A 10,505-nucleotide genomic window follows, 5' to 3' on the forward strand; every position below is an offset into this window, starting at 1 on the left:
CTCTGCCGGGGTTCCCTTCCGCTTTAAGTCGCTGCACTGTGCAGCAATCGGGCTGTGTGGATTTTTAAACATAATTAATTTGTCTTGGTCCTGTTGCACATGTAGACTTGTGATGTCCAATGCAAGGGTGGTGGCAAGGAAGGCAGGAGTGAATGAAATCGAACTTACAATATTCAGTTCAGTTCTGTTTAGTGTAGTATATTGTCACGTGTACCGAGGTACAGTGAAAAGCCTTTGTTGCGTGCTGAGCAGTCAGCAGAAAGACAATACATGATTACAATCAAATGTAGACAAAAGTGCTGGAGAAACTCAGCGGGTGCAGCAGCATCTATGGAGCGAAGGAAATAGGCAACGTTTTGTTTCTCCAGCACTTTTGTCTACCTTCGATTTTCCAGCATCTGCAGTTCCTTCTTATACATGATTACAATCAAGCCATTTACAGTGTATAGATACATGATAAGGGAATAATGTTTTGTCCAAGATAAAGTCTGATCAAGGCTAGTCAAAGGGCCTTATTGCAGATATGTATTGTTATATATTCAAGCTTATTTTCCTGAATGGATGCATCAAGTATTGGCTAAATGATTCACTCCCTATTATCTGCCACGCTTTGACCTCCTTTTCATCTCCAGCCTTTGTCCAGCCATCTGCCAATCAAACCCCCTCCCCTCACCTGTATCCACCTATCACTCACCAGGCTTTGTCCTGCCCCTCCTCACTTCCTGCTTTCACCCCTCCCCACCCCCTAACCCCACACAATAATCAGTCTGAACAAGGACACCGACCCAAAACATTGCCTGACCCTCTGAGTTACTCCAGCACAGTGTGTTTGACATCACACTGTGATTCCAGCACCTGCTAAGTAGGTCATGAAGTGGAAGAGTTAATATCTCTCTACATCAGTTGTGGAGCCCATTCTAAGATGTCTTAGCTTGACAGGAATTGTGAAACCTGCAAACCTCCCATGAACCCTCCCACAGACAGCACCTATGTGTAGTTTTTCTCCAAATGCTTCCGTTTCCCATAGTTACACCTGTTGGTAGATTCATTGTGTGTGTGGGGGGGGGGGGGGGGGGGGGTAATGATACTGGGGGGACATGGGATTGATGGAGAATTAGTGCAAATGGGTGGATGACATTCAGTGTGGACACAGATGAAAAGGTCTTGTGGCTAAAGGGATCAGGGGGTATGGAGAGAAGGCAGGTACAGGATACTGAGTTGGATGATCAGCCATGATCATATTGAATGGCGGTGCAGGCTCGAAGGGCCGAATAGCCTACTCCTGCACTTATTTTCTTTATTTCTATGTTTCTATGTTCCCAAGTTGTCTCTCTGACCCCACGGGTCATCATTGAATGGGTTTTGTACCTGTTCATTATCAGTTATGTACGTGTGTGTTGCTTGTGTGTATGGGCGTGTGGCGTGCATGTGTGCATATGTGGTTGTGTGTATGTGTTGTTGCATGTGTGTGCATGCATGTGTATGGTGTGTGTGTGTGTATATATATATGTATAGTGTGTGTGTGCATGTGAGATAGATATTTATATCTCCCACTTCCATGCAGGATCCCCATCAGCCCTTCCAGGTGAGACTGAGGTCTCACTTCCTCCAACCTTGTCCATTTTAGTCGATGCCTCTGATGTGGCCTCATTTACATCGGCCAGGCTGAGTATAGAATACTTGCGCTCAGTCCGCCAAGGCCAATGTGATCTCCCGGTCACTAACGGTTTTCATTCCCATTCCCACACTGACCTTTCTGTCCTGGGCCTCCTCCATTGCCAGAGTGAGGCCACATGCAAACTGTATGAACAGCAGCTCATATTCCACTTGGGCAGCTTACACTCCAGCGGTATAAACATTGAACTCTCCTATTACTAGTAATACTCCCCTAACCACCCCCCTCTCATGCCCCTGTCTCCCCCAGTGTGTACACATATCTCTCACCACATTCATCTCCCTGCTCCTTTCCCCTCTTCTGTATTCTCATCTCCCATTTACCCCCCCCCCCTTTCCTTGCCCCCACCACCCATATTCCTCTGCCCCCCCCCCCCCCCCAGCCTTATATTCCACTTCTCTTCTTATCTAACACCCTTTTGTCTCCTATCCACTCCCAGCCTTTGTCCCTTACTCCATCTATCTGGCCTTCACCTGTATCCACCTATTACTTGTCAGGCCCTGCCGCACCCTCACCCCCCCAGTTTTCCCCACCTACTACATCGGTCTCAAGAAGGCACCGATTCAAAGCGTCATCTGTCCATTCCCCTCACAGATGCTGCCTGACCCACTAAGATCCACAAAACTTTGTTTTTTCCTGAGATTCCATCATTTGCAGTTTCTTGGGTCCCCAGTGAAAGAAGGGGGTTTGAGGAAGAGAATCTCAGAGAGTTTATGCTGGGCAGCTTGAGGTAAGGATCGAATGGGCTGGGAGAACTTTAATTTTATTGGTGAAAGGCCTGGATAGAGTGAATGTGGTGAGGATGTTGCCACTAGTGGGAGAGTCTAGGACCAGAGGGCACAGCCTCAGAATGAAAGGCTGTTCCTTTGGTTAGGGTGGTGGTGAATTGTGGAATTCATTGCCACAAGATGACTGTGGAGGCCAAGTCATTGGGTGCTTTCACAGCAGAGATGGACAGGTTCTTGATTAGTGCGGGTGTCGGGGTTTATGGAGAGAAGGCAGGAGAATGGGGTTGAGAGGGAAAGATAGATCAGCCATGATTGAATGGTGGAATAGATTTGATGGGCCGAATGGCCTAATTCTGATCTAATGATATGACTGACTTTGCCTTTTGGATCGAGGGCATGGATTTAGGATGTGCTCTGCTGTTTTATGTTATAATTGATATAGATGGATGGTCATTGGTCAATGTGGATGTGATGGGCCGAATGGTCTGTTTTCATGCTGTACATCTCTCTGACTGTAACTCTGCCGGTAGGGGGTTCTTCTCCTTTGACCCAGCTCCAGAGGCTAAAGGTAACCCTGAGGAATAACCTTTAGAATGAGCATAAACCAGCTACCAAACTGACACAGTTCTACCCAGTGCTACAGGAAACTAACTCTTGCAGAGACCATGATCAACATGTTTACATTAATGGGCTTGTTTCTTCTGCCATGAGGCAATAAAATGAGGAATTTATCGAGTGCATGGGCACAGGTCATTCCTCGTGTGTTTCGGACACAGAAGTGACTGGATCTGAGCCTGTTGGCTGCTGGTGTCAGTGTGGTGATGATTGGGAAAACGCACTGCATCATGGCGAGTAGGAATGGGTAACGTTTCAGTCTGAAGAAGGGTCTCGACCCGAAAAGTCACCCATCCCTTCTCTCCTCAGATGCTGCCTGTCCCGCTGAGTTACTCCAGCATTTGTGTCTGTCTTCGGTTTAAACCAGTATCTGCTCATCGCGGCGAGTTGCAGACAAAGGCGGGGGGGGGGGGGGGGGGGTTGGCTGTGTGATGGGGCAGGGGCAGCCCCATTCATAAAGTTGTGCCTGGGCCGGAGCTGAGACTGACCTCCTGTTGTACGTCGGGACTCATTCATCATGTCTCTCCGTTGATGTGAAGCCACCTTCCCCTGCTCGTGTAGCATCAGTGTGTCTTGGATCATGCATGAACTGTGACTTCTTAGCTCTGCATTTTCCACCAATGACCTAGATGAGATTAAACGTGCTCCTGTCCTAGGAAAAAGGTGACGTTTCGGGCCGAAACCCAAGGGGTTTCGGCCCGAAACGTCGCCTTTTTCCTTCGCTCCATCATAGATGCTGCTGCACCCGCTGAGCCTCCCAGCATTTTTTGTCTACCTTCGATTTTCCAGCATCTGCAGTTCCTTCTTAAACTTGCTCCTGTCCTGCTGGCCGCTTGCTGGAGAGGCCAGCGTGTAAACATGTCGAGTATTTCACAGTTCCAGGGCTGCCGGGTCAACAATAACAACACGTGAATAATTCTAGTGTCGAGAAATGATTTGTGGCATCGAGCGTCTAACAGCTAAATGCGAACGTGCAGGGTGTAAACATCCACAATGTGCTCCTAATATTAGGAGAAAACCGGATGTGAATGTGACGTGAGACTGGGCCCTGATCCAGATGGTGAGACTGGCAATTCAGTTCCCTTGGCATGGGACCGAGAGAGAGGCCGGGCCTTGCAGCCAGAGACACAGGGGTTGCCGCACTGATCACACTTCACTAATCCCTGCTGGCCGTTATATATATATATATACAGCAGCGCTGAAGATAATGAAGCTCTCTGCTCTCGCCTGCCCCAGTTTCAGCTGTTTGTCAGTGATCTTGGAGAGGCTCGAACAAGATAGACCGTCGTAAAATTGATTGATGCTGAATGAAATGTTATGTTTTAAAATGCAGGAAGACAAACTAAAGACGCATCATCCACAATCAGTACCTCGTTCCTGCCTTCTCCCCATATCCCCTGACTCCGCTATCTTTAAGAGCCCTCACTCAGACATCCATGGCAAGTGGCCAATGATTATATCAGCCTAACAAATTATTTTACCGAGGTACAACAACATGTGTGTGCGTGTCTGTGTCTGTAGGTGTGTGTTGTGTGTTGTGTGTCTGTGTCTGTAGGTGTGTGTTGTGTGTTGTGTGTGTGTGTGTGTGTGCCCTATCCAGACAAACAAAATCCTATACATGAACAAGTCAGTGAGGCCACAGATTGTTTGGATCTATTTACATCTATCGTCTTTGGCCAATACTATGGATAATGAAATAATTGCATTTTGTGAAGGAATTTATACAAATCAAAGAAAATAATTCAACTGGAACAAAAACACATGGCAAAATATATTTGATTTTTGACAGATTTTGTCTGTATTTTTTGTAGTTTGTCTGTTAATCTTAACAAACATGTTGAAATCTTATTGATGAGTATAGGCAATGTCAGGTAGACCAGTCCCAGGCTATGTGAAGCATGAAATATTTGGAGCTAGTCTAATTGTAGTGTGGAGAGAATAGTTGCAAGCAGATTTTGTTCATTCACGGACATGGCCATTATGCCAATGCTGTCACATATTGTCCACCTCCATGCATCTCTGGATGGGTTAGTTACGAGGCCAACACACTGTCATAGAGTGATACAGTGTGGAAACATGCCCTTCGGCCCAACTCGCCCACACTGGCCAACAATGCCCCAGCTACACTAATCTCACTTGCCTGCCCTTGGTCCATATCCCTCCAAACCTGTCCTATCCATGTACCTGTCTAACTGTTTCTTAAACGTTGGGATAGTCCCAGCCTCAACTACCTCCTCTGGCAGCTTGTTCCATCCACCCACCACCCTCTGTGTGAAAAAGTTACCCCTCGGATTCTAATTAAATCTTTTCCCCTTCACCTTGAACCTATGTCCTCTGGTCCTCAATTCCCCTACTCTGGGCAAAAGACTCCGTGCATCTACTTGATCTATTCCTCTCATGATTTTGTACACCTCTATAAGATCACCCCTCATCCTCCATGGAATAGAGACCCAGCCTACTCAACCGCTCCCTGTAGCTCACACCCTCTAGGCCTGGCAACATCCTCGTAAATCTTTTCTGAATCCACTGGGTTTGGAAAGATATTTAAACAAAGTTGGGTAAGGAAGACTGCCACTAAATGCTGGAGTAACTCAGCGGGACAGGCAGCATCTCTGGAGAGAAGGAATGGGTGACGTTTCGGGTTGAGACCCTTCTTTAGACTGTTTGAAGAAGGGTCTCGACCCAGAATGTCACCTATTCCTTCTCTCCAGAGATGCTGCCTGTTCCGTTGAGTTCCTCCAGCATTTTGTGTCTTTCTTCGGTGTAAACCAGCATCTGCAGTTTTTCCCTACACATTGGGCAAGGAAGACTGGTTGACTTCTCCAATAGACTTCAGTGAACAACACAGTAGGGTTCACGTTAATTGAGACTAACTTCGTAATTCTTATTTTTAAGCTGGAAAGGGTGCGGAAAAGATTTACACTGCTGATTCCAGGACTTGGGTCTGAGTTGTAGGGAGATGTTGAGCAGGCTAGGACTCTATTCCTTGGAGCGTAGCGGTGATCTTACAAGATGATGAGAAGAATAGATTGATTAAATGCACAGTCTTTTATCCAGAGTAGGGGAATCAAGAACCACGGGACATGGGTTTGAGATGAGGGGGAATGGATTTAATAGGATCCTGAGAGGCAACTTCTTTACACAAAGGGTGGCGGGTGAATGAATCGAGCGGCCAGAGGAGGTAGTTGAGGCGGGTAGTGTCACAACATTTAAGAAACATTTAGACAGGTATATGGATAGGAATGGTTTATAGGGATATGGGTTTAATACAAGCAGGTGGGACGGGTGTAGTTGGGGCATGTTGGTCAGTGTGTGGGCAAGTTCTCTCTCTCCCCCTCTATCGCTATATTTTCAATCACAATTGTAAACTTTCTGATTGGGGTGATGTATCTCTCTCTCTTTTTTTTTCTCAGTATTAAGAGACAAGGAGTTCTGACCAACAGCCAATGGCGACAGATCCTGGGCACATACCCGGGTGGTGCTGTGAATTTGGCAAGAGTTTGCTGCAAAGTTTCTCCAGAGTCAGGCTCATCGTGAACTGCAGGAAAAAGGCTTGAGATGCTGAGGAATTGAACAGGCCTGTATACATTTGAAATCTTTCTTGCTGGTCAAGAAGTTTTCTCTCCTAAGATGAGCTGGGAGGCTCTCTTCTCGAGTGGTCATACGGGTTATCACGGCAGTCTTCAACAATGAGCAGGGGATTTGTACACAATGTCCCGACCAACACACAAAGCAGATCCTCTGGTTATTGTCACACCGTTGTTATGAAGTTGCTATGTAGAAATTGGCTGCTGCATGTTGAGTTTGCAACAGCGACCACATTTCCAAACAGCATCGATGATTATCCCATCTTTAGTTTAGTTTTAAAGAAACAGCGTGGAAACAGGCCCTTCGGCCCACCGAGTCTGTGCTGACCAGTTAACACTATCCTACAAGCAGTAGGGACAATTTACATTTATACCAAGCCAATTAACCTACAAACCTGTACGTCTTCGGAGTGTTGGAGGAAACCGAAGATCTCAGAGAAAACCCACGCGGTCAGGCGGAGAATGTACAAACTCTGTAGAGACAGCACCCGTAGCCGGGATCTAACCTGGGTCTGTGGCACTGTGAGGCAGCAACTCTACCGCTGCACCACTGTGCATCCCCTCTATAGGGATGTTCTCATGTAACATGGCTCTATCTTTAACGCAGGGTCACATTTCTATTTGTTTTTATTTATTTTTATTTTTTATTTTTATTAGAAGTAATGTACATACATCTTAATCATGATATATATGCAACATACTACATTTCGTGTACAACTTTTTTTTTTTTTTTTTAACTAACCTAAAATAGAAAAAGAGAAAAGAGAAAGAAAAGAAGAGTGAGGATAGTAGTGAAGTGTAATCCGCAGTAGTTGGCGTTAAATGAATGATGATGGTTAAGTAGACTGCGTGCTTGAAAATGTGGGGGAAAAAAGAAGAAAAGGCCCCAAAGAGAAGAGCGCCTTAAGAAAAGAAAAGAAATAAGTAAAGAATCCAAAAAAGAAAGGGAATGTGCCTAATTCATAATCATTCCCACCCATCACCTAATTCTAAAACAATTAATTTCTATTTGAACATCAGTAATATTGATTTTGGTCCAGGCTCTCATCAGGGTGACACTGCGAGTCTCATTCAGCTATTGAACATCTTAGAAAATCAAGGAAGAGTTTTCCAGCTCAAGTTAATTTAGTTTAGGTTATTGTTGTCACGTGTACCAAGGTACAGTGAAAAGCTTTTGTTTGTGTGCTATCCAGTCAATGAAAAGACTATAAATGATTACAATAGAGCCACCCACAGTGCACAGATAAAGACTAGTCGAGAGTCAATAGTGTTTTATTGTCGTATGTCCCGGATGGGACAATGAAATTCCTACTTGCTGCAGCACAACACAATATGTGAATATGTAAACATAGTACATACTGTAACGGGGGAAAAGAAAAAAAGTTCAATAAATAACAAATATAGTGCAATAATAATATAGTCTGTTGCAGTTCAGAGCTTATTTGTTGTTGTGTTTAATAGCCCAATGGCTGTAGGGAAGAAGCTGTTCCTGAACCTGGGCGTTACAGTTTTGAGGCTCCTGTACCTTCTTCCTGACATTTAGTGCAAAATAAAGCATGATTAAAGATAGTTCAAATACGTCCAATGAGGAACATGGGAGGTCAAGACCGCTTTCTAGTAGGTGAGAGGATGGTTCAGTTGCCTGTTAAAGCTGAGAAGAAACTGTCCCAAAGTTGATTTTTTTTAAAAATTGCTAGGAAGATTTTAAATGAAGGAATGGGACCTCGTAGGACTGAAGTGAAAACCACTCCACATATCCCACAGAAAGACAGGCATAGGTTTCGTCCATAGTTTGTCCATTGGTTTAGGGCAGCATAGTGGCGCAGTGGTAGAGTTGCTGCCCCACAGCGCCAGAGACTTGGTTTCGATCCTGACTACGGGTGCCGCCTGTACGTTCTCCCCGTGACCACGTGGGTTTTCTCTGGGTGCTCCGGTTTCCTCCCACACTCCAAAGATGTGCAAGTTTGTAGGTTAATTGGCTTGATATTGTAACTTGCCCCAAGTGTGTGTAGGGGTGATCTGTGGTCGGTAGGGACTCAGTGGACCTGTTTCCACGCTGTATCTCCAAATGTACTAAATAAGCTAAATATCAGTGCCCTTAACTACACCTTTGATCTGGAGAAAATGAGTGCAGCTGCAGATTTACCCATAAAGTAATGAACTTGCCCAACTGAGTCTAACCCAGTGTTCAGCAGTGTTACGGCACAGTTTCATTTAACTTTCACTACATCAGTTTAGTGACCTACATGGTCAAATAAATATTGATCAGGGCATCAGGGATAAATCTCCTAGAAATAGTACCATGGGGCATGAAATGAAACCAAAGTCCTGTAAATGATGGAGATTTGAAATGAAATAGCAAATGCTGGGACTTGTCAGCAGATCAGGCGGCTTCTATGGAGTGAGAATCAGTGATGATTCAGGTCAATGGGCTTTCATCAGAATTGGGGGAAAGTTGGAGATGAAGCATGTTCTAAGTTGTGGAGACAGAGCGAGGGGCTGGGGTGACAGCAGGAAAGTCCCCATTTGTGGCAAGAATTTGTTCCTGACAATTACACATAACGTGAACTGGTCATAGGCCGGAAATGAACAAACCCAGTGCGTGGGAGAGGATTATGGGAACTGCAGTAACTGGAGCGCCAGTGGGAGCAGGAAAAGTGGCATCAGTGAGTCTGAAGAAGGGTCCTGACCCGAAACGTCACCTATCCATGTTCTCCACAGATGCTGTCTGACCCGCTGAGTTACTCCAGCACTCTGTGAAACGTCACCTATCCATGTTCTCCACAGATGCTGCCTGACCCGCTGAGTTATGGTGCAGCAGCATCTATGGAGCGAAGGAAATAGGCAACGTTTCGGGCCGAAACCCTTCTGGAAATAGGCAACCTTTCGGGCCGAAACCCGGAAGGGTTTCGACCCGAAACGTTGCCTATTTCCTTAGCTCCATAGATGCTGCTGCACCCGCTGAGTTACTCCAGCACTCTGTGAAACGTCACCTATCCATGTTCTCCACAGATGCTGCCTGACCCGCTGAGTTACTCCAGCACTCTGTCCATCAGAGTGAGCCAGTCTGCTCAGGTCCATCAAGTCTACTCCACCATTCATTCATGGCTGATCTATCTTTCCCTCTCAACCCCATTCTCCTGCCTTCTCCCCATAACCTCTGACACCCGCACTAATCAGGAATCTATCTATCTCTGCTTTAAATATATCCATTGACTGAGAAGGGGCGGAGGTAGAGAGGGGCTGCAGTTATCACTGACAGCAACATGGGCATGTCCTGCCTTGACCTGCTTATGACTGGTTCAAATATGACACCTGTATACTAGTTATCTCTTGATGAAACATCCCTTCTGTGCCAACACTGAACACCTCAAGCTAAAGACATCATCAGCCATACACATAGGAAGGTCCCATAAATGAAAGTATTAACGAGGGAGTTCCCAGCCAGAGGAACCTGCCAGAGCTACAGGGGTCGTAATGTTTAGCTCATACATTTTTTATTTTGTCATTTGAATTCATTTGCTGAGTTATGGTCTTGTAACTCCTTCCTAAGCAGCTGTTAGTCGCTATTTATTGGAAGACTGGTTTTAATGTTTATGTGTAATAAACATGTTCATTCTTTTATGAAGTGTCACATGATGCTGCAGTATAGCGGTGTTCAAGGAACTCGCCCTGATCATTGCTGTCAGTTCTTGTTCCAGGGTGATGTTTAAACTTGATTTAATTATATAGGATTGGCCAGGATGGAGGTGCTGGAGTTTGGTCACATTCTCAACACAGGAGTGGACCACTCAGCCCATCAAGGCTGCCCTGCTACATCATAAAATCAAGGGGCGGCACGGTGGCGCAGCGGTAGAGTTGCTGCCTCACAGTGCCAGAGACCTGAGTTCGATCCTGACA

General features: G+C 45.7%; 1 protein-coding gene across 1 annotated transcript in view; it reads left to right on the top strand.

Moving 5' to 3' along the window:
• efl1 (elongation factor like GTPase 1) overlaps positions 1-6,920 on the top strand; it is a 237,538-nt gene extending 230,618 nt beyond the window's left edge. The window contains exon 21 of the mRNA XM_033050218.1: positions 6,432-6,920. Coding sequence (XP_032906109.1) covers positions 6,432-6,454 — 23 coding nt within the window. The 3' untranslated portion in view covers positions 6,455-6,920. The remainder of the gene's footprint in view (positions 1-6,431) is intronic.
• The last annotated feature ends 3,585 nt before the right edge of the window (positions 6,921-10,505 follow it).

The sequence above is a fragment of the Amblyraja radiata genome, chromosome 34 (genome assembly GCF_010909765.2).
Source record: "Amblyraja radiata isolate CabotCenter1 chromosome 34, sAmbRad1.1.pri, whole genome shotgun sequence".
Lineage (NCBI taxonomy): Eukaryota > Metazoa > Chordata > Chondrichthyes > Rajiformes > Rajidae > Amblyraja > Amblyraja radiata.